The sequence below is a fragment of the Sinocyclocheilus anshuiensis genome, unplaced genomic scaffold (assembly GCF_001515605.1).
Source record: "Sinocyclocheilus anshuiensis isolate Anshui unplaced genomic scaffold, SAMN03320099.WGS_v1.1 scaffold154, whole genome shotgun sequence".
NCBI classification, from domain to species: domain Eukaryota; kingdom Metazoa; phylum Chordata; class Actinopteri; order Cypriniformes; family Cyprinidae; genus Sinocyclocheilus; species Sinocyclocheilus anshuiensis.
The window spans coordinates 1247997-1272706 of record NW_015546101.1 but is presented as its reverse complement, the minus strand read 5'-3'; the positions used below and the strand labels follow the sequence as shown (position 1 = coordinate 1272706).

The 24710-nt window shown below is 37.1% G+C and overlaps 1 protein-coding gene across 1 annotated transcript in view; it reads right to left on the bottom strand.

Moving 5' to 3' along the window:
* LOC107700361 (amyloid beta A4 precursor protein-binding family A member 2) overlaps positions 1-24710 on the bottom strand; it is a 69920-nt gene that overhangs the window by 2784 nt on the left and 42426 nt on the right. The window contains 9 exon segments of the mRNA XM_074187056.1: positions 315-494; positions 3104-3289; positions 5559-5648; positions 6687-6722; positions 12938-13083; positions 13903-13942; positions 15914-15994; positions 18155-18181; positions 18184-19110. Of these exon segments, the coding sequence (XP_074043157.1) occupies positions 315-494; positions 3104-3289; positions 5559-5648; positions 6687-6722; positions 12938-13083; positions 13903-13942; positions 15914-15994; positions 18155-18181; positions 18184-19068 (1671 nt within the window). The 5' untranslated portion in view covers positions 19069-19110.

Here is a 24710-nt window from a genome sequence, read left to right as displayed (position 1 = left end):
TTGTGTTCAGCAGAAGAAAGAAATTCATAAAGGTCTGGAACAAATTGAGGGTGAGTAAATTATGACAATTTTCATTTTTGGACAACTAAGTTCAAGTTACTTTACAAACTAGCTCAAATGTTACCAATGGTTTTTATGGTGTGTGTGTGTTTTTTTGTTTTTTCAACAAACAAAAGTGCTGCTGTCCGTCATCACTTTCCTCTGCTTTCTAGTAACCCCACATGTATTGAGCAGAAAAGCATCAATGTGCCGGGTCAGCTGTGTCCTAACACAGAGAGAACACTTAATAGAGAAGAAAGCGTCTGGCAGCTGACCTCTTTGCAGTTGTCAGAGTTTGAGAAGTGGATGAGGTCATCATTGTACATCTCCTGTGTGTTGATGATGTCGCTGTATTCTTTCTGGCTCAGGTCCTCTGGGTTGATCCCATTGGATCTGAGGAATTCCTGGTAGGCCACGCTGAATGCCTGACCAATGGACTGTGCTATGAGCTGGGCCTGCATATGTTGGAGAAGAAAACCAGGTGAAACAACTGCAAAAATCAATTCATGTATACATTTGCCATTAATTATAAATTGGTTACATGATAGAAGTAAATAGAACATATAGTTTATTATGAGCCTTTTAAAGACAACAGCAAAATAAGTCACATTTATCTTTATGTAATTAAGATTGTTTTAAAGCAGCTTCACACTAACAAACAGGATAATAACAGTGTCAAAGTTGCAAAATTCATCAGTTATGAAACCAATTAAATTTCATCCGTAAAGCAGCTCTAAAGAAGACAATGATGTCATTATTCAGCTCAAGTTAGTTCAATGTTGATTCAAATTAGTATAATAACAGTTTCAATGTTGCGAAGTTCATCCGTTATGAAACAAATTCAGTATAACTATAAAACAGCTCTAAAGAATTCAATAGTGTCATTATTCAGCCCAGTTTAGTTCAATGTTGATTTAATTTTGTTCAATAACAGTGTCGATGCTGCAAAGTTCATCAGTTATGAAACAAACTCAATTCAACTATTAAGCAGCTCTAAAGAAAACAATAGTGTCATTATTCAGCTCAAATCCGTTCAGAATTTATTCAATTCAGTTCAATAACAGTTTCGATGTTGCAAATTTATTCAATTATGAAACAAATTCCTCTATAAAGCAGCTCTAAAGAAGACAATAGTGTTGTTATTATCCAGCTCAATTCAGTCCAAGTTTTGTTCTCAACCTTGCGAGAAACCAGTCTCAGTCAGAGGGCCAGTTCTCCTCTGGCCTGGAAGCACATTAGTTGTTCTGCATATAAGCTTCTTTGCCTTTGACAATACCTAAAAGAACATGCAGCAGATGGAACACTTGTGTCATTTTTTCCCTCTTCATTGATTTGATGTTTTGTGAATCTGCTCACTCATAGTGTATTATTGTACATTGATTTTTTCCCTCTAGAATAGGTTTATGTTTTTTGAACAGTTTCCATAACCGCCAGCTGTCGTCTTTGAAGGTAAGCTGGTGCTAGTGCTCACTGTGAAATGTGAATACACTGGCCAATTTCAAGCACTGCGACCTTATTAAAATCTTAGTGAATATTATTCTTTGGAAATAGAAATATTGCTGGATAAAGGCTATTATATTGGCCTGTCGGCACTAGAATGCTAAAGAGGTGCAGTGGAAAAGAAGTTCACTCCCTTTGCTTATGATTGTGGCAGTTTTCTGATTTAACAGTACCCTTCAGGTGACGTGTGCACAGGTAGGGGTCATGCCAGTAATCTAGCATCCCAACATGTGTGCTGTCTTTGATTTGCACAGGAAACACGACTGCTTTAGGATTATTCAGAGTACTGAGCATCTAAATCAGTCATGATAAAAACACAAAAGCAAAAAACACACCAGCAGTGATCAGACTGCTGGATAAACGACTGATTTATATGGGCCCCAAAGGAGGAACAGAGCAAAGTTTTCAAAATTTAGACTTTTGTTTTTAGGATGATAAAAACTTATATGACACAATAAATTGTGTGACATTGCTATATAGATAACCGAGATGTGATTTGAAAAATAGGTTTAGTAAAAATAAAAAAAAGTGTCAGGCTCTATAAATGACTCACTTGTGGGCACGCACACACTCATTGGCTGAAACATCAAAGAGTGTAATTAGACAGCATGAGTGAGGAACAACTGCTATACAGAGGAGAGCGTTATAGAGAAGAGAAAAGTAGGTCCATTGGAACAGGATTATATAAAGTTGCAGCCAAGGTTACTCAATGAACCTCAGGTGAATCTGAATCTGAGCTTCAGCTGAATTAATGGCTCCCATTCTATATATACACTACTGTTCAAAGGTTTGAGGTCAGTACTTTTTAAAGAAATTAATACTTTAATTCAGCAAGAACGCATTAATTTACTCAAAAGCAACAGTAAAGACATTTGTAATGTTACAAATGATTTCTATTTCAAATAAATGCTGTTAATCTGAACTTTCTATTCATCAAAGAATCCTGAAAGAAATTTCAGTATCCACAGAAATATTAAGCAGCACAACTGTTTTCAAGATTGATAATAATAGTAAATGTTACTTGAGCACCAAATCAGCATATTAGAATGATTTCTGAAAGATCATGTGACACTGAGACTAGAGTAATGGCTGCTGAGAATTCAGCTTTACCATCACAGGAATAAATTACATAATTATTAATTACATTATTAAATTACAAAACAGTTATTATACATTGTACATAAATATATTTTTTTACTGTATTTGGATCAAATAAATACAGCCTTGGTGTGCATAAGAGAAAAAATATTTTTAGAAAATTACTGAAACCAAACTTTGAAACAGTAGTGTGTATATATACACAAATCAAATGTTTGGACAGTTTTACATATTAACACTAAAGTTATTCAAATAGTGATGATCACATGTACTCTGTTTTCCCTTCAACATCTGCTCCAACTTACCCATGGAAAATAAATAATTAAAAGAATAAAAAACAATTTCTATAATAGAAAGTCATATTTCCACACAATTTATTAAGTGGGCACAATTTCTATTTGTCCAATCTTTTTGGCTGGTGTGCGTATATAGATTATAAAAAGGAAACAGAAGTATTCACACTTACATCCTCGGACTCAAATACATGGCATATCATTTTGTACTGCTTCTTGGCCTCGGGGGCTCCAGGGGTCGTCTCGATGCAGTCCTGTGAGGCGGTGCGTGGCATGCGGCGTCTTGCCATTAGAACCACAATGTTCCCAATGTCAGCAATGTATGAGATGGTACGCAAAGCGTTATCCATCATGGTCTCCTTTGAAACAACAAAGAGAGTAACCACAGTTACTTCTCAGCATTCTGTGGCAACACCTCTCAACACATTACACCAGACTAGAGTTAAGGCTGTGTTTTAATCCCATTGCTTAGTTATAATTTCACAGACTTTCTTATCCAAATGGGCTCACATTACATTCTCTTAGGGACAGCCTCCAGATGCAACCTAGGGTTAAGAATACACAGTGGGTTTCCAGAACGTTCCCATTCATGAATCCCCCCTTCAGGAAGATCTGTTTGAAGCTACAAGCATACAGCTTTGGGTTAACCCAGATCTTTAAACAGTAAAGTTACAGCCATCCCTGCTTAGTAAAGGGAAGATGACCTTGAAATTGTATTCACTAAAATAACTGTTCTGATGCTGTTCTGATTGAGACATTGTAATACATTCCATAATCCATGAACTGTATGTCTGAGTGTGAATGAGCAGAACAAGAAACAGCATGTATGACATGCACTCTATTTCACATATATACAAACAAAAAAGGTAATAAATCATCAGAGACATGAAAAAAATGTAATGATCCAGAGGAAATTCATGCAGCATTTTGATTCAATGCACACAACACAAAGGTCATGTGTGGGATTTTCATTTTCATTTTTAATTTTACTGCAGATCTTCTTTAAATTATAGGACCATAATATGTGGCATGTTTACTTCAAAGACTCTATGAAACAGATTGTGAACCACTATCAGCATCTATCAGTTCTTTCTACTTAATGCATATATTTTATATGCGGCTAGCAGATGACGATATGCAGTGCTGAAAAGCTTCCTCTGCTATTCAATAACAACACCCAAGAAAATATCAAGACCAGTGTTTAAGGTAAAGTTATGTTATAGGCTTTGGTTGTGTGTTACTTAAATTCTTCATCTGAGATGCTTTGTCATTGTCATGACACAAAGAATCCGTTTTGTTTTCAGTTGGCTGTGCACCAGAATCCACACACCCACCACAGTCGTTAGCTATATTTACATGCAGCCATGTAATCCATTACCAGCCTAGTAAATAATGTAAAGGTGATTTGGTTAAACAGAAGCAGGAAAGAAAAGATTAATCGTAATTTAATATTCAAAAATATGCAATAAAAAACAATTGCAATTCAGTATGCAAATACTACAATGATGCCATCACTATCAGTCTATCATTGTAAGTGGGAGATTATGAAACATTAATAGTAAATTTTAATAAATAAAGTTTGTACGGATTCTGTGTGCTAAGCAGATTGGGCTGAATTAAATCTAAAAGTTTCAGTCTTATAGGGTACTTTGAATGTCTGAGGAATATCAATAAAACCTTGAAGGCACTGTAATGAATCTGTAACAGCCAATAGAGACTCACTGTGAGATGTGACAGGCAGGGTGAGGACTGACACTGCAATGCAGCACATAACGAAATGTCCGTGCCAGCCTGCCCACTCACTGCTGTTCAGTCAGAACTCATACACATTATCACAGCAACACACACAGTACCAGGGTACTAAATGTACCATTAAAACTGCATATAGCTCTTCCTACCTTATGCTTACAGTAACACTAGTGTGGAAAAGGAGGAGCTGTTGACTGTACAGCATGTGTAATATTTGCAGCTGGAGATTAAGTACAAATCTTATATCCATCATTAAGCTCTCCATCACTGTCTAGAAGCCTGATCGTATGCACATCTCTTGTCTCTACAGACACACATTACGTGTTTTATATCAGTTATGTAACAAAAGGTTATGTAATATATAATATCTGAGCATTCTCTTTGCATAAATATTTCACAAATCCAAATATGATTTATCTCCTTTTTTTCCAAATAGGATTTATAATTTATAATGTGCACTCTACATCTTGAGAATACATATTTTGGCCATTCCGCCTCAATAACTTTAAATGATTCCCAAACTTTGTAAAAATAGGATGTAATCTTAGTTAATTATATAAGGGCGTATAGTAAAATAAATAAATAAATAAAAATTTTATATATATATATATATTACTATTAATGAAGAAAACAAGCAGCAGGGATATTAAACCAGTTTATGCTACATTTTGCTTTGGGGCTTATTATTTATCTGCTTATTTGATTAGCTTTTTAAGAAAAGCATCCAAGTGTTACAATTAATTCAGCTATCAGTTAATGACTTACACTGATGTGCTTCTTCCATTTACTCTGACGGGGGTTTATTTTTATTTTTTTTTTGGTTGATCTTTTCAGATTTGATTTTGAAACCTGTATCACTAGGCAGCCGCATGAACTCACCTGGGTGTCTGCATTGAGTACTTTGATCCTTTGAGTTGAGATGAAAAGATCCACCTCTGTCAATGTCTGAGCGTCTCCCTCTGGACTCTGCTGACAAAAAAAAAAAAGAAACATGAACAAAAATATGAAAAACTACCACCTACCTCCAAGAGGTCACAATGCTGCAACTCACAATGGCTCATGAGAAGACCTAAAGAAAAGGCACAACCTCTCAAACCCCTAATGAAAGCATTTTAAATGCTTATTCATAAATCATGCACGAGCATAAGCTTGTCCACATGGGAGGGCTATGCTTAACCTCTGTAAATTGCAGCATTAATATCCAAAATGGGAAACAATATGGTGTGCTCAGGTGCAAAGGACATATGGATTGGAAATGTGAAACTGCACTGACTATCGATAACCTGTCCAATTAATAATTTATTACTGCTGGGCAATTGTGACTAAGTGCGTCTCACAATCAAAACTCTTCAAAACACTTTTGAAAAAACTGTGTTTAGTGAGGTAATCAGGCCAAGAGACAAATAATCACTGGGAATACAGCCCTCTGTGATAAGTAGAAGCCATGCGGAGGTTTGAAGTAATGAGATGATTGACACTAGAGAGTGAGTGAAAGAGGGAGAGAGCGAGACCCATTCGGTGCAGTGAGGTGGAGCACAGGGTGATGCAATGACAGATGGGTAAGTAAAATGACACAATGGCACCACTTAACCAGCTGTCAGGCTGTCTCAGAGTGCCAATCATTTGCCTGTCAGCACATTTCTGCTCAGATTCTTGCTTTTGTTTTGTGTTACTGCCATAGAAAAAGGTTCTACACACAGACGAATATAACTACATTTTATACAGGGTTAAAAGTGCAGTCTGTGCAAATAGCTTTGAAATTTTGAACCCATATCTTCAAAGGTTTATATGCATCAGTTGCAGCCCAGAAGAGGCTGGTTTGCCAATAGTTAGTTGGGCTTGAAGAGGCCCTCACAGATCCCAGACAGCCAGATCTAAAGCTTCACTTCACATGGTATCACCAGAACCTATGATAGCTACACAGATGATGAACACAGACATGAAGTAGATGGTAAAAAAAGGCATGTTCTTCTTCTATCACTCTTTCTTTTTTTTTTTTTTACACACCGCCTTTTTCTTGATTTTGGCTGCCTTCTGTACCCTCTGGGAGATGTTCAGGACAGTACAGGGGTCGTCACACACGGGAGCAGCAAAAAGGCATGAAGGTAAAAAAAAAATATATTAAAAACAGGCAAAACATATAAACAACCAAACACAAACTCTGCATGCCATGTATGGCATGTGTGTTCTTTGTACACAATCACATACATACCCAGAATGTGGCAACATTTCCCCTTGCACACACATACATATGGATAGCAAATCATAGGGCATGCAGATATGGGTTCAATAACTGTTACTGTACATTGAAAGCCAAAAAAAAAAAAGAAAACGTAAAATAAGTAACTTATTTTACGCATTGACATTTCTCAACAGGATTAGAAAAATGTGTATTTGTATCCAATAAGATATGTTATTCCTTTTATAACATAAGCAGTCATTACTTTCAATAAATGTCATGTTGCTATAGTTGTGTGATTCATCACTGACACTAGATTCTTTGTCAGAATCTCACAACAAATGCAGCCTAACGCCTCAGTTTATCAACCTGCCATATTATGACTTCAGGGAGAACAACAGCTGTCATAGTGGACTGACTGGATACCGTACAATGTTTTCTACTGTACAACATTGTTAATCTCATAGACAAAATCATACAGGAAAATGATACTAATAAAAGGGTTTTTTGATTTCTTCAACAACAACACATCATGGAAAAACACCATGGCAAGATATTAACAATGTACTAACAATGTTTTTTTTTTTTTGAGGAAGAAAAATATATAAAGAATATGATTGTTTTAAATAATATTATTTAATTTCGCAGTGAAATTATATTTTCATAGACTTTCATAGGTTTTATCTAATATGTATAAAAGACTGCATAAACTGTATAATGAACATACAATATAAACCGATAAAGAAGAGAGAGAAGGTTAGAAAGAGGAAAAATTGCACTGCAACACTTCGATCTAGACACCCATAAGAGCCCACTCATTATGAGTCTGATAGTGTGAGCATTCTGATCCCATTCAGTTCTCTCTTTCCCTCTCTCTGTCTCTCTCTCTACCTTCTTCCACCTGACTGGGGCATGATCCTTTGAACTGCTGTTATCGCTTTCTGGCTGAGCATCATGAGCACAACTACTAATTTACTGTCATTTCTGCTGCCAAAATGCCTCATCCTCCATTGGCAAAAGAGAGAGAGAAATGAGGAGATAAATCAACAGCACAAGAGAGAAAGAGCTTGAAAGTCAAGGGGAAATGAGACAGTGAACGTGTGGGCGATGAATGTTGCATAAATACTGCATCATTCTGGAGGCTACAGGGATACACTTCAATAAAACATTAGGCTTTTTTTCCTATGTTTCTTGCCTAAAACAAAAGAAATGGCTCCATCTTGCTTTTCTTGGCCAGCATGCAAAAGAATGTGCTGCAACTGTGTTGGTTTAGGTACTGCTCTTATTATTCAGAGGAGGCGCCAGATACTGGGGCCAGACTGAGGTATGGCCAGTGTTTCTCAACCTGTTTGTTTTATGTACCTCCATCGGTATGGCTCAAGTACCCCTTCATCAACACAAAAATCAGAAATGTGTTCCTTTTAACTCATAACAACAAGCATGAGATATCACATGAGTGAAATCAAACGTTAGTGAGAACTTCTACAATGGCAAAACACTGTGGGGAAAGTTTTTAAGAATTGCATTGTGTTCAGTGTTTGCATAACCTGCGTGTTTGCATATCCTGCGTGTTTTGATCTTGATTCAATAGCATATTTCAAATGAATAAAATCGGGTACCACTGGAATCATAAGTTGTGCTTCTTTGGCTCAAATCATGCAAACAGCAATAACACTGTATATTTTAGGCTGGTTAGAGTCCAAACAGCTGATAAAAACATCACAATAATCCGCAAGTAATCCACACGACTCCAATCCATCAACTAATGTATTGTGAATTGAAAAGCTGTTTGTTATAAACAAATCCATAACAACATTTTTAACTTCAAATCATTGCTTCCAGCCAAAATATGAGTCCTCTACAGAATATTACTTCTCCAGCTAAAAAGTTGTCTTATCTGAATCAGGAGAAAAATATGCACAGATCAAGCACCGTTCACAAGCGAGAAAAACAGGCCAAAACAGTTCTAAACAAATATGTCAGTGGATTTTGATGTGAGAGGAAAACAGGAGATGGACTCATATTGTGGCTAGAAATTACAGTAAAATGATGTGATGCTTTTATCTGATTTTTTGACTCTCAATCTGACGGCACCCATTCACTGCAGAGGATCCATGGGTGAGAAAGTGATGTAATGTTCAATTTCTCCAAATCCGTTCTAATGAAAAAGACAAATTCATCTACATCTTGGATGGCCTGAGGGTGAGTAAATGTTCAGCAAATTTAAATTTTTGGGTGAACTATTCCTTTAATGGGTGAAAATTTAAGAGTAAACAAACAGAAAAAAACAGGCTCTTTTAACTGTAGATGGAAACAAAAGCTACTATATTGAGCATCACAAATTCTCCCATTCAATTTTATATGAGTGAACCGTCTCCTCAACTCTGGTTATGCGTTCACCTGGTTGGAAATCACTGCTTTAGAAGTGCAGCAAGAAAAACATTGTCCTCAGGCTCTGCACTGACATACTGCTCACTCAGCTGTGGACAGACACATTATCATCTGCAGAGTGGAAGAGCAGATAAGTGAGTGCATGAATGTCAGAGTTGTGTGTGTGTGTGTGTGAGAGAGACACAGAAAGGAAGAAGGAGAAAAAGAGAAAGGAGGGAGGATTGTGCAGTTCACCTTAACTTAAAAAAATCTAGAAACATAATAATAGCAAGCATAGAGAGGAGAAGGAGAGTGTGTTGCCATGGTTTCATTTTGAATGGCTTTTGAAGGTGGCAGGCGAGAGAAATGACAGGATTGGCCCTCCATAGAGAATGCTGGAAGTCGGGTGGAAGCTGAAGCTGCGTTCTGATTCAGAAGGTCCCTACACAGTGTTCACTCAGCAGGGAATATCTGTAGAAGTTCAGTTCACCAAACTAAATTTGTTTTTAGGAGTGGCACCCGGTTTGGTCTTCTGCTACTGTAGTCCATCTGCTTCAAGGTTCAACGTATTGTGCATTCAGAGATAATCTTCTGCATACCACGGTTGTAATAAGAGGTTATTTGAGTAACTGTTGCCTTTTTATCATCTTGAACCAGTCTGGCCATTCTCCTCTGGCCTCTGGCATCAACAAGGCATTTTCACCCACAAAACTGCCAATCACTGGATATTTTCTCTTTTCCTGACCATTCTCTGTAAACCCTGGAGATGGCTGTGTGGAAAATCCCAGTAGATCAGCAGTCTGGGCTGGTCTGAGTATTTCAGTATTTCATCATTCGGCACCAACAACCATGCCATGTTCTAAGTCATTTAAATCAACGTTATTCCCCATTCTGATGCACAGTTTGAACTTCAGCAGATTGTCTTGACCATTTCTACATGCCTAAATACATTGATTTGCTGCCTAGTTGTTGGCTGATTAGATATTTGTGTTAATAAGCAGTTGAACAGGTGTACATAATAAAGTGGCCAGTGTGTGTATATTGAAAAATTGTGCTTTAAGCTCATGTACATAATGTCTAATGACAGTGTGAGGAAATAAGCTGACATCTCTTTTGTTCTACATTTATTTTAGGCTTTGTAAAGTACTGAAGTGATGCGCAATGACTGATGAATAAATTTCTTTCTCCACAGTGAATACAGTGGAGTATCATTTTATGCTGATCATACACACGGCATATTATTTGAAATCTTAAGATTGCCTAATACCTTGTAAAGTCCACTCCACAGAACTCTACTGTTTGATTGGAACATACCCTGAGAAATGTCCTTCTATAATCTGAGAGAGAAACTGACCAGACAGGTGTACAGTATGTAACTGTGTGAGAGTGAACAACAGAGAGGCCTGTACTATATAGTACCTCTGTATTATATAGTACCTCTGTATTACACTGATACAAGTGAGTGATCCTGCCATCTTGAGGCACATTCCCAGTCCTTCGTGCCCACCATGGGGCTATGTGCATCCAGCTGACAAATGTGTGCACGCATGTCTGTGGGTGTGTGTGCTTGTCCTTGCCACAGGTATGTGTTTCTAAATGTGGAGCAGCTTAGTGGCCCACTGTGGAGCAGCTCATATAAAATTAACTGCCAGCTGTTGACCAGGAGGACCGCAATGAAGCATCACTGCAATTATAACAACTGTCTTTTCTTAAAATAACATGCAATTCAAGAGGGAACAATGTAAACTAGGGATAAAAGACTATTACTTTGTAAGGATACAGAATATGATACTTCATTTCAAAGCATTTAAAAGTTATTGATATCTTTCTATTCAAAAAGTAAGTGCCATATAAATACCATGGCACATGAATATTATAATAATTCATCATCTGATACCATCAAAGTATCCACAGGACCAGACAGCAGTAATTTTAAACTTCACAGATGCTCCTGTCAAGAATAAACAATCTTACTTAGCTAAAAGTTGCATATTCCTGATGCATTCAAATTTTACGGCTCTACAGCATGTTTCCATTTCTTATATTCAGATGCACCACTTTGGAACTGCTTCTGTCCTGAAAAAGCTAAATTGAAGTATATCAAGCATGAGTGGAGCCAGGCAGTCTGAAAGTGATTGAGACACCTCGTGCACAGCATACAAGTCAGGACAGCAGCTTCTCAAATGGTTTGTGTGGATTCCCATTGCTGAGTGCTGAAAGCCATAAAACATCTAATATAGGACTGACAACTCATCCATTACCTCCTGACCCAATGGAGTGCCAGCTATGGCCAATAGTTAACAGCACAATGAATAGATGTTTGTAACCTATAGATTCATCCTGGCAATATGAATCCTCTTCTGCTATCAAAAACACAGTTTAGAGTAACTGCTAATTAGGGGTGTGCGAGGGGTTTGTCGAACAGTTATTGGACAAAATATTTTGCTGAGTGTGTTTTTGTGCTGGTACCTTGGCTAGTTTATGCCTGTTGTGGACAGCTGACTGAAGCTTTTAATATTCTTCATATTCAGTGCAGTGGTAAGTTCATAAAAGTGTCAGAAATTGCCCACCCAAATTGCTTTCCAGGGGCATTTTTAACCTTATTAATTGTATGTGTCATATTCTATGTGGAACATTTCATCAATGATTTCAATTAGAATAAGAAGACACTACAGGGCTGTTAGCATTCAAATGAAACTAGTATAAACAAAATCAATTTTCTCTGTAGAGGTGGCATAGATGCTACATCTGAAGTGGCATATTTACAGACTGTTCAATGCAGCTCAGATGTGGCATGAATACATTTACACTACAATTACAATTGCTCAAAAAATACAACGAGATTGTTTTAAAAATATGAGCTTTGAATATTGAAATATGAAATGATTCAAAAAATGAAATTATATTTTTTAAAACTGCTAGTAAGTGGCGGCAAGTCCCTGTCTGAAAGAGTGAGTCATTGAATCGCTTATTTAAACGATTAATTCAAAACCGACCATTCATGCAGAAACAAAGCAAGTTCAATTGAATTCAATTATAGAGTTATTGAATAATTCACTCAAAAAATTGGTTCAAAACAGGTTCAGTAACGAAACACCACTGTGTTGATCGTAGACGTAATGTATAGCTTGTAGAATGGTTCTGTCTGACTTGGTTTTCACTGGCATTCTAATAGGCTACATTAACAAAGCAAATGCATGGACTCTTTCAAGGCAAGTTTTTGTTTAGTTGTTGCAAAGTGAGTGATTACATACTCGATAATGCCAGCTTCCATATCCCTACTGCTAATGCAAAAAAAAAAAAAGAGATAGCATAAATATCTTAGTGTGTACAGAGCTGATTGCTTTTGTCTACCCCATAAATTATTGCTGAAGTAGGTCAGTATCCAAAGTATTCTGGGGGGAAAAATGTCACTTTAATTGCACCACATGCTCTCTTAAAACACAATAAATTCACTTGAATGTTCCATGTAACATGGCAACAGGAGGTTGTTCTACGTTAACCAATTGGGAGGAAGAGGGATTACACTTCTACACCATGGAAAATAATCCTATAACTACTGATTAGTCAACAAGTCCTGGGGTGTAAACAAACAAATCTCATCTCATCTCATTTTCCACAGAGAAATCTGCATCCGCTTTGTCCAAACATCTCGCTTGAAAGCCACACCAAAATAAAATGGAAATACAGAGGTTCTAGGGTTCTGTACCTTGACCCTGCTCACTGCCTCCTGGGCTTGCATCATCCTGATGTTTTTGGATGGATTTCTCTCCGACAGGAGCTGAGTGGAGCCGAGGTAGTTGGCGGCGAAGATAATCCCATCAATGAGGTCCTCAGGCTCACAGGGGCCCGGCACTGTTAGAGGGGAAGCGTTGAGAATTCATTATTAAAGCTATTTGTTGTGTTGCCACCTCCTCTGTAGACCACCTCACAGTGACTGATAAGGTATATGAGTTAGCTTATCAGGCAGAAAAGTTGCATGCAGATGTCGTGTGCATGAAAATGTGTGCAAATATGTGTGTGTTCTCAATTCCATCCCACTGTGAGGGCTGAAAATTGTACCGCAGACACTGAAAAGCAGGAGCCAAGGTGGCCACATGAGGAAAAGCAGGGTGTGCTGGGAGTATTCTGCTGGTGTGATATGGAAATGTGGACGTCATGATACCCACCAAGGGATACATTTTGCTGCCATCATTCAGGCACAAGGTTTAAATTTGACAGAACTCTATCCTTTTAATAGAAAGCAGAATTTGTTCCCAAAAGTAAGGCATGACAGCAGCAATACATTCTCAGACTTGCGTAAACCAAAAATAAGCTTGTGGTCAATCGATTGTCCTGCTTTTCCAGAACTCTCCTTTACTTCCTGCTATAGTTTGTGAATATTCCTCTAGCTGAGCATCCACTAATGTGCCCTTATATTAGCAAACACGACTCCTCTAATTAATGTCTCACCACTGCAACCCATTAAAACAGCTTACAAATTCTGTTCGCATTTCAGCATGTAAATCCACTGAGACATAATGCTTTCTTCTGTGTGGCTCTCTAATCTCCTTACTCTGAGTTGGTTTGGTGAATTTGATTTGTTTTTGACTTGATTTAATTTGGATAGAATAAAACTTTTGGGGGCAGATTATCAAACGCAGAAAAAATTAAAGATAGGAGATGCTCGCTTACCATCCACGAAGCTGGGAAATGAGGCCGTCTTCTTTGTTGGCTAGGAAACAGAGAAACAGTGTTTGATGTATGAAAAGAGATGAGTGATGCTCACAACATACAGCATACTTATTAAGGTTTATACCTTTTAGGAACTCGAAGAAAAACAATCTCTAGGTTAACTAGAGCAACATATTTTATACAAAAATATAATAAAATACAAAAAATAAATATAAACAATATAATAAAAACATACAAATATACATTTATTATATACACAATTTTAAGTTCTTGAACAATTGATTGCCTTTATATGCGAGTCACTGAATCATTCCCTCAAATAATTTGTGAAAAACAAATCAGAAAAACACTGATTTATTCAAATAAGCGGTTGAATTTGGAGTAGCATAACATACAATATAGTAAGAGTAGTATGGTATTTCAAATTCAGTAACTGTGAAATATTATAAGTGAGTCATTGAATCATCTCCTCAAACGATTTGTTAAAAAAGACTCATTGCAAAAGATTAATTGCAGTTACACCAGTACTGTTTCAGAACAATTCTGCACATGGCTTTGTTTGCCCTTATTTTAGTTAGCTAAGCCAAAACAGACAAAGTAACTGTCAATATTTTGTGTAATATGTAGTTTGCTGAATATTAACTTCTTGTGTACTGTTTATCATGCTTTTTGGTCTGAATGTCAGTAGGCCTGTGCAGCACTCGGCCGTGTTTGTAGCATGATTCGATTCTGTGATATTGCTTAATTATGAAATCATAACTTTAATATAGTAATATTATCACAAAAACATTGCCAACAGACTGAGAATAGGAAATGAGCACTGGGAATTTAATGAAAAACACCTGTGTTTTTCTTTAAAACAAAATTATAAATTAAACTAAATAAATAACCTAACACTCAAATGGAAACCATCCAGATGACTCTAGATGTGGCTCATTGTATCACAATACAAAATCCTGTCAGTCATTCTGAAGTGGCTATTTGCAGAACTGTGCCGAGAGCTGTAGGACATAGACACACCATCAGACGGAGCAATAGCCATCATTTTACAACAGAACCATCCAAATGGAGGTTATGCTTCGAGAGGCCTATATTAAATGCAATCTAAGGACTCAAAAACACCCTCAGTCAAGGTAATTAAATGTGTTCAGATGAAGTAAGGCAAGACTGAATACTGCTATACATGACATAAGGAGGGACTCTACAGCAAGGGATGCATACAAACAGAATTCCTTCGGGTGAATACTTTGTGGGTTATTACCATTATGTTTTGACTTATTGGGTGAGTGTTCCCTAATTTGCAGAATTAAATATTTATAAGAGATTTAAAAAAAAAAAAAAATAATAATAATTTAAATGGCTTTTTAACAATTATGACTGTGAACATTTTAATAAGGTTTAACAATAAATATTCTTGATATTCATGACCCTAATTAACAAATTCTCATGTCTCACTACCTCCTACATGTGAAACATTCATAAGTTTTTATACAAAAAAAGAACAAAAACATTCAAAAGCTTGATGATGATCTAAAAATGACCTTGGCAGAAAGCTTGGTAGCACTATAAAACATGTTTTGAACAACTATTTGGCGATTTTGAGTAACTGCCCAGATGATGTCTCATATTTTATGGCTCTTACAATCAGGCTGCAAAACTCTTATGGAGTTACATTCATGCATAAAAAATGTGCAGAGAAGCAGAACAGGCAGCTCAAGGCTGAACTCCCCTCTGTCCATGTAAATACAGTAGAGCCAGGGCAGGGAAGGGCAAAGCCAATTATTTTACTATATCAACACATGTGGGAGGATGGTGGCAAGCTAGTACAACAGCTGAGATATGCCAGGAAAAAAGCAAAGAGAAACTGTCTAAGAAAGCCAGAGAAATGAGGCATAAATAAATGACAGCCTCACACTGACTAGAATAGCTCTGATTGAAATGTGCAGTGATTATGTGGGGTGCATACTGTCAGATATTGATTGGTTAATGTGTTGTATGATTACAGGCTCACCTCCGGGACATTGTTGTTCTCCAGTGGTCTATTGAGATCAGACCGCTGCTGCTTCCTTGGCTGTTCTGCACTGTTAGACACCTAGAAAGAATTTAAATTGAGAGAAATGAGTGACAAATGAGTGAAGGGTGAGATGTGACATGTACAGAGGACAAAAAAGACACAGACGATGGGTTGCAGGCCACTTTATGAACAGCATTAACAATTTGATGCGTGTCAGAAGCAAAAGGCCAACGGGAACACTTTATGCAGCATAACGAACATTTTTCAAACACAATGTATTGAAACACTTTGGTAAAATGAAAAGATGTTGTCTTTACCTGGAAATGCACAGTGCCTAAAAAGACACTTTTACACTTTGTCTATCTGCAGGGGAGTTTAAGTCTCAAATGAGCACTCTGTCTACTGCACATAAGGACATTATTACTTGATGAAATTCATTTGTTGCCTGACAGGATAAAATGTAATCTCCTCATTGCCCAAAGGCAATAAAGAAGCAGGAGTGTAATAGAACTTCACAAGACATTCACTGGACCACTGAGGCAATCAGACTAAATCTCACCCCTTCACCTATTTCCCCCTTGGAAAGATTTAATTTCCTATTCTGTTTTGAAAATGCAAAGTAAGGTATTTTGAAGGAAATATCTAAGAAAACCTAATTTTTCAAACTCAATTAGAAAGTCAGCACCTCCTCTCATTTTTCAGCAAGCCGACTATTGGCTTTATTACTCAGTGACTTTAGGCAGAGGTTTCTAGAAATGAGCCAGTTTTCGGTTGTTCAGGCAAAAAAACACACACACACACACAAACACACAATGTACCTGAGTGAGAATAATGGGACGGAATTTAAAAAGCTTCTCAAGGTAATGGAAATTTGTTTATATTTGGGGATTTCAAGAAATTGCTTTTGATCAGGGTCCCCTTCATGTCTAGGTTACAATGAAATGGTTCCAATTTCTGTCAGATTACTTTCTTTCATCCTTTTCATCTTGCCGCTCAAACTGAGCACTTTCCCCTTGAAATGAGTGAGTAAATGGTAATAACGGCCTTTTCTCTATAATTGTCTTTGGAACTACCCCCAAAATTACATAAAAATACATTGACATCACATTAAAGAAAACATTCTATGCCATCTCCAAATATCACATATTAAGCATCAGCTCTTAAGAGCATAAGAAACTACATCATTACACACTGCTCAGCTACCAAGATTTTGAGGTTCACTTTTGGGCATAAACAAGCACTAATCTCGTTTACTCAAATGCCACTTGCATTTAAAATGAGGGCTGTCAACATTCACATTAATATTTAACTATAATAATGAATATGTATATTTCAGAGAGCCCTTTGGGGATGATCTTTTTTATTAAATTAAAATAAATAACATTTAATATTACATTAATATTTCCGACTGTTTAACTATTTAAACCTTTTAAAAGGAAACAGAAGTCTGTCCAAGTTTTGCTGTCATTGTTTTCCTAGGGGCCAAAAACAAGAATTTAATACATTTATTCAGCAAGAATGCATTAAACTGATCAAAAATACATTTATAATGTTACAAAAGATTTCTAATTCAAATAAATGCTGTTCTTTTAAACTTTCCTGAAAAAGAGTTTAATGGTTTTCACAAAAAATACAAAAGGCTGTTTTCAACATTGGTAATAATAAGAAATGTTTCTTAAGCATAAAATCAAAATAATACTGTTTTCTAAAAGATCATGTGACACTGAAGACTTGAGTAATGACTGCTAAAAACAGCTTTGTCATGACAGGAATAAATTATACTTTAAAATATATAATGTGTTATTATGAAATGTAAAAAATATTTTACAATATTACTGTTTTCACTGTATTTTTGACCAAATAAATACAGCCTTGGTGAGAATTAGAGACTACTTTCAAAAACATCTTGCCAGCCCCAAACTTTTGAACAGTAGTGTATAGATGTCACAGACCAGATAGGTACACTTACAGTAACCTATTACATCGATGAATCCAAAATGAATCCAAAATGCTCAAAGTGAGATGGTAGAGTACTCAGAGCCAATAAGAGATATACAGTATATATTCCATCCACTCTTTCTGCAGAATATTAGTCCGAAATAAATTGAATACATTGATAAATTTCATATTTATATTTCATATTTACTGAGCTAATTTATTCTGTTTTCACTGAACCGTGTATTTAATTTAATAAGCTGCTACAGATACAATTACAGGTTGCTATGCAAATTCGCCTACCTGCTCTCTCACGTGGTCCTGCGTCCAGTGCTCATCTTAATCTCAGCTACTATCTGATCAATATCCTCCTCTGCCTCCTCTCCGGTTTCTCCGTCTGTGCCCTTATGCCCCCTGTACGGTGACACATGCACAGAGTTTCCATTGTCCTCCGTGGCATAGTAGTCTCCTGCGTAACCACCTCTGTCTTGCCCCACCTGCGGTTCTTCTTCCTGATCAGGACAGTAGCCCTCACTTCCTTCAACATCCTGCACTTCTTGATCTTCATCAGGAGGTGGAATCTGTTCCTGGTGGGGATCCGGATAGTGTTGGTGGTGATCGAGGACAGGTTCGGGTCTGCCGTCGTACAGCTGCTGGTCAGAATCCTGCTCGAGTACTTCGCAACGCACTTCTCCATCATCACCATGTGCATTGTCCTCTCCCTCCACCCATTCCTCAACCGCTTCCTGGCACTCATCCGTGTCCGGAGGTGGCTTCATGTGAGTGTCCGGGTGTCCGTACTCAGGCTCATTACAGTCCATTCCCTCCAGGTAGCTGTCATCCTCAGGACAATAGCGGATATAATATGTAACACCTTCATCCTCCTCCGGTAGCCCTTCGTCGAAATCATCCTCTTCTTCATCAGACGTATTGTTGACATAGTCTGAGCTAGAGTCTCCATCCAGACTGTCCGGGTGGCTGTGGTAGTCTCTGTGGGCATGGTCTGGAGTGGTGGGCGTGGCTGGCCGGCTGTCTGTCAAATTTGCCTCCTCTTGGTTGTGGTAGGAGTGTTGGGACACCTCAGGGTCCCGGCGCTCTTCATACTCCTCCTCAGGGTGCACAGGTTCGGGGTATGGGGTTGGGCAGGAGCGTAGAGGTGAAGCGTGAGTCTCTGTGGCCATGCTGCTGTTGGTCCCTGGCCTCTTCCTCTGAGCCATTGAGAACTGCTCACAGGCCGATCATCACTGGAAACTTTAATCCTGACAAACAAAAGCACATTGAAAATAAGCATGGCAACACTTATATTGTATAAAAACAGTCAATTTAATACATGAAAGTTGACAACAAAACAATGACAAATAATAAAAAGCACATGCAGGAAATTCCCTTGTTTTGAGCAGTTAACTTCTTCACAATGTATCTGACCAACCAACGTGAGTCTATACATAAAGGAAGTGTTCTTGTAGCTCATATAGTTTAGTATGATACTAACAATGCCAAGGTTGTGGGCTCAATACCCAGGGAACACACTAATAAACACTGTATAGAAAAAAATATATGTCACTTTCAAACAATGCATGTGCCAAATGCAATACTACCATTAAAAATTTAGGAGTTAGTTAAAAAAAAAAAAAAAAATACTTTTATTCAGCAAGGATGCATTAAATTGATTGAAGGTGACAGAAATCTTTTGTAACATTATAAAAGTCTTTACTATTTAAAATAAACGCTGTTCTTTGAACTTTCCATACCAAAGAATCCTGAAAAAAAAAAATCCATCACGGCTTTCACAAATATTATATTAAGCACCACAACATGCAGTGTATAACAATAATAAATGCTTCTTGAGCACCAAATCAACATATTAGAATGATTTCTGAAAGATCATGTGACACTGAAGACCAAAGTAATGACTGCTTTGCTATCACATTTTAAAATATATTAAAACAGAAAGCAGTTATTTTAAATTGGTATAATATTTCACAATATTCATGTTACTGAATTTCTGATCAAATAAATGCAGCCTTGGTGAGAATAAGATATTTCTTTTGAATAGTGTATATGTAGCGATCATTACAGTTTAGCACCAAGCATTTGGCAATAAGAGCTGTGTTTCCAGTGAAGTCTTCAGAGTCGTACAACAGTCTAAACAGAACACACACAGGTTGAGCTGTAACACATCCACATATTCAAGCACTGTTGGGTGTATTGATCACTGAGTGGAGGCACAATCTCTTCTCAGCTCTCAGCACCTGATCAATTTCAGTCATCCTCTGACTGATGTTCATTCCACATGTACTCCAGCACCATCATTGAACCACTCCAGCTGAGAAGATGTGAAGAACAACACCTGTTTTCTCAGTCTTGACTTTCAAAGTGCCCAAAGCAGCCTAATTAACTCATCAGCATAATGGCAATTTAAATATTTGAACCATTGCACTGACATATACATTTGTTTTCTTGGCAGAATCTACTAACTAAAACAGGAGTCTTGTCACGAATCCGGTCAATGGACTTCCGTTTGTTCACCACCAGAGGACACTATCCACCACATGTACTCTCACACTGCACAGTTCACCCCGGACTCCATTTCCCATGATTCCCTATCCAGGAACTAATCACACACTCACACCTGTTTCCAATCTGGACCATTATTTAAGCAGCACTCACACTCACATAGACTGTCGAGTATTGTTTGCGCTTATCTCTGTGTTTAGCGATAGCAACATTACGGAGCCATTCCAAGTTTATCTAGTTTAGTTTAGTTCATTGCCTGTTTCACCCGTGTTTTGATCCTAGCCTGTTTCCCTCGTCTTGTCTGTTCTCTGCCTGCCCTAAACTAGGCCTATATTTCTTGGATTATCCCTTTGTCTTGCCGTTTCGGACTTCGTTTGCACCTCGCCTGACTTAAAATAGTGGTTTTCTATTTAGGATATTTTAAAATGTCATTTATTTCTGTGATCAAAGCTGACTTTTCAGCATCATTACTCCAGTATTCAGTGTCACATTCAGTATCATTACACCAGTCTTCAGTGTCCCTTCAGAAATCATTTTAATGCTGCTTAATTTGCTGCTTAATCATTATCAGTTAAAGAACAGGATTTATTTGAAATGTAAGTACTTCGTAATATGTGTAAATATCTTTACTGTCACTTAAATCAATTTAATACAACCTAATAAAAGAAAAATATTAATTTATATTTTTTAATCTTACCCAAGACTGAATGGTATCACATTTTCCACAAAAATATGAAGCAGCACAACCATTTTCAACATTCATAATTAATTAAGAAATGTTTCTTGAGCAGCAAATCAACACATTAGAATGATTTCTGAAGGATCACGTGACACTGAAGACTGGCGTAATGATGCTAAAAAAATAAGCTTTGATCACAGCAATAAATTATATTTTACTATATATTTGCATAAAAGACAGCTATTTTAAATGGTAACATTATATATTTCACAGTACTGTTTACTGAATTTTTTCATCATCAAAATAATTTGTATACTCTTTTCCACAATTGGAGCTCTATTCCTTAAAATGATAGATGTCAAGCTCCTGCAAAAGTACAAATACTGTATATTACCAATAGAAAGGCACCATAAACACAGTCCGCATTCAAGACGACAACAGAGCATTGTGTCATATGGACTGATAATATTGGTATTTAACTTTAGTGATATTAAATGTCCCTCGTAAAAATTCTTAAAAATTATTTACTATTTGCCATTTACACCAGGAAAGACAAATTATAATGTAAAGAATGCCAGTCATTTATGGTGTGGTGCAGTGTGTTGCGGACCGGGTTTGGTGGGCTGCTCTGTGCTAAAAAGTCCAGGGCCACTTTTTGGCCCCAGTCCGCCCCTGCCTGGACTTTTGCCTGTTTGTGAATTACCTGTTTGCTTCGCCCTCTGGATTACGTTCGCCGTCGATTGACCCATGCCTGTTTTAGGATTACTCTTTTGTTTTGCCCTGTCTAGGCTATATCTGTTTGCTGGTATTGACCACTGCCTGTTTTTGACCATGTCTTGGAATAAAGCTTTACATATGGATCGGCACGGCTCTTGTCTCGCTGACTCCGTAACAAGTCTATAGTAATTATTATTATTATACTTTTAAATATTTTGTAATGAACATTTAGTATTTTTTATAAATAATTTAATGACAAATATAAATATTATTTCTAGCAAATATGGAAAAAAACTTTTATAAACCTATACACAGGTGTGGGGTCAGTAAGATTTTTACATGTTCTTGAAAGAAGTCTCTTATGCTCATGGAGGATGAATTCTATTTCAGTATATTTTTTAAATATATGTAATTTATTCCTGTCATGGCAAAGCTAAATTTTCAGCAGCCATTACTCTGGTCTTCTGTGTCACATGATCCTTCAGAAATCATTTTAATATGCTGATTTGACACTCAGTTATACTGCTTAATATTTTGATACTTTTTTAGCATGAGTTGGTGAATATAAATTTCAAAAGAACAGCATTTATTTGACAGAATTTTTTGTCACTTTTGATCAATTTAATGTGTCCTTGCTGAATAAAAATAAAATAAATATTAATTTATTAATTAAAATAATAATAATAAATCTTACTATCTCCAAACTTTTGAATGGTAGTGTATAAAAAAAATAAGATCATTCTTTTATGGTTAGGCCAGTGGAATTGTTGGCAGTAAAAATGAGGGGGGGAAATGACCCAAATGGGCCAGCCGAAAAGAAAACCCTTACTGTTAAGCACTGACCATAGTATCAATAAATGTAATGTCTTTTGTAGAAAAATCTCTTTTTGCTGGCTCTTGAACATTAAGATCTTGACATCTTGGGACCCACGGAAATGCTAGGATAAATCTCACATGCCTAAATTGCAGTTTGAAAAGATGTGAACATGACAGAGAGAATGGTTGACGTTTCCTGTCAGAAGCTTGTAAGAGTAGGCAAGACAAATTTCACCAACATAAAAAGCAATTAGATGTCAGTGTTCGGAGATAAATCATGACAATAGCGGCTGTAGAGGCTGCATAATCACACACACAATGTAAAACTCAAATCAAATGTGCAATGGTGTTGGTGTAAATCTTGTTCACTCTCTCACAGACACACACATGCCCACAATACCATGTTGCTGTCTCCGTCAGATGCCTGCAACAACAGCTTACGGAGAGACTTTTATTGCTGCTTTCCCTTTTGTTCATCCTTTCTCTCTGCCTTTAATTACGCCTTCCATCACCAGTCATTACAACAACTAATTATCATTGTGCTTCTGCTCCTCCAATCTTACAGCGCTCTGAGCGTGTGTGTGTGACACTGCATGAATTTGTCGACTCATAGAACCTTTTATTGTCTACACACATACCGCAGCTTTTAATGAAGCCTTGATTTTTTTTGTGCCTTCACATACTATAGCACATTCAACCCTTATTAAACTCATCATCATAGTTAAACCCTGTCTGAATGATCATTTTACACCTCTCAGAACAACACCTCTTTGAAGAAATCACTGTTTTCTCTCCACCTGTTATTTAGGAGCATATAGCACAACAAGTACTTTATGAGCCCTCCCCCATCTTCTGTCAATCATTCCCAACCGACACTCTGGTAACTAAAGGCAACAGCCTCCCAAAAGCACCCGACCTTTCACCTCATTGTTCAGACATAAGACACACCCAGGAATAATGTCTGGAGTGTGGTTAACAGAATTTATCACACACATACACACACACACACACACACATAGCGTACATATCATTTCCATTTACTGAAGCTGAATACATTACCATGCCAATGACCAGACTGTCAGGAAAGATGCACAAGAAATCATTCTCATCTGCATGGAACAATCGGGATCACGTTCATTTATGCACATCATGTTTAATACGAAACATAAGGGCATTAAAGCAGCACAGCAGACAATATACTAAAATGAACTCAACCAAACAGACCAAACTGTAATTCAAGCTTATTTGGGTTTTAAATATAAATGCTAAAATTATTTTAAATCCCTGGACTAGAAATGTTATTAAATAAAACAGTTGACACCGTCGTTTAAAGACATCCAAAAATGAAAATTCTGTCATCATTTACTCACCCTTGTGTCTTTCAAATGTTTATGGCTTTCTTTCTTCTGTGGAACACAAAAGAATGTCTCAGTGTTTAGTTTTTCTTTAGAAAGTCAATGAGGTCCAGAACAGCCCCATTGAGTTTCATTGTATGAAACATGGCTTAACAATTAAATAATTTTACTAAATAATATCACTATATACAGTATATTACAAAGACTTGTGTGCCTTGTTGGCCAGTGCTGTGCAGCACCCATGACACACACTGAAGCTGTGCGATACCACACACACTTGGCAGTTCATGGCTCAGGCTTCATTTAGCATGGGAACAGAAATCCTGCAAATTACCCAGAACCGTTTTTGTTAATTGTAAAGGCCACAGAACATTTTAATTGAAAATTGGCATAAAACTGCTGTGGACTCCTGCAGAGAACTTTACAACCTCCAATTAGATCAGACACAACAAATGGCTGTAAAATGCCTTTTTAAGTCCCATGCGCAAATGACAAGAGATGAGCAAACCCATGGAGCAGATTTAATACGACTTAAATACGACTCTGTGCCATTTTTACATAAAATGCGTTAAAACCAATTGCCAAATAGAATAGCATTATGAGGTCATGTGACTGTAGCATAAATATTACATGTAGACAGTATACTGGCAGTATGCAGTATACTAGAATCCATTTTTCCCCTGTATTTTCTGCTCTCTATGGCAAATAATAACAACAGAGCATTTTGAATGCTCTTCACAGAGGTCACTGGTAAGACTCTCATCCCACAGTTCAT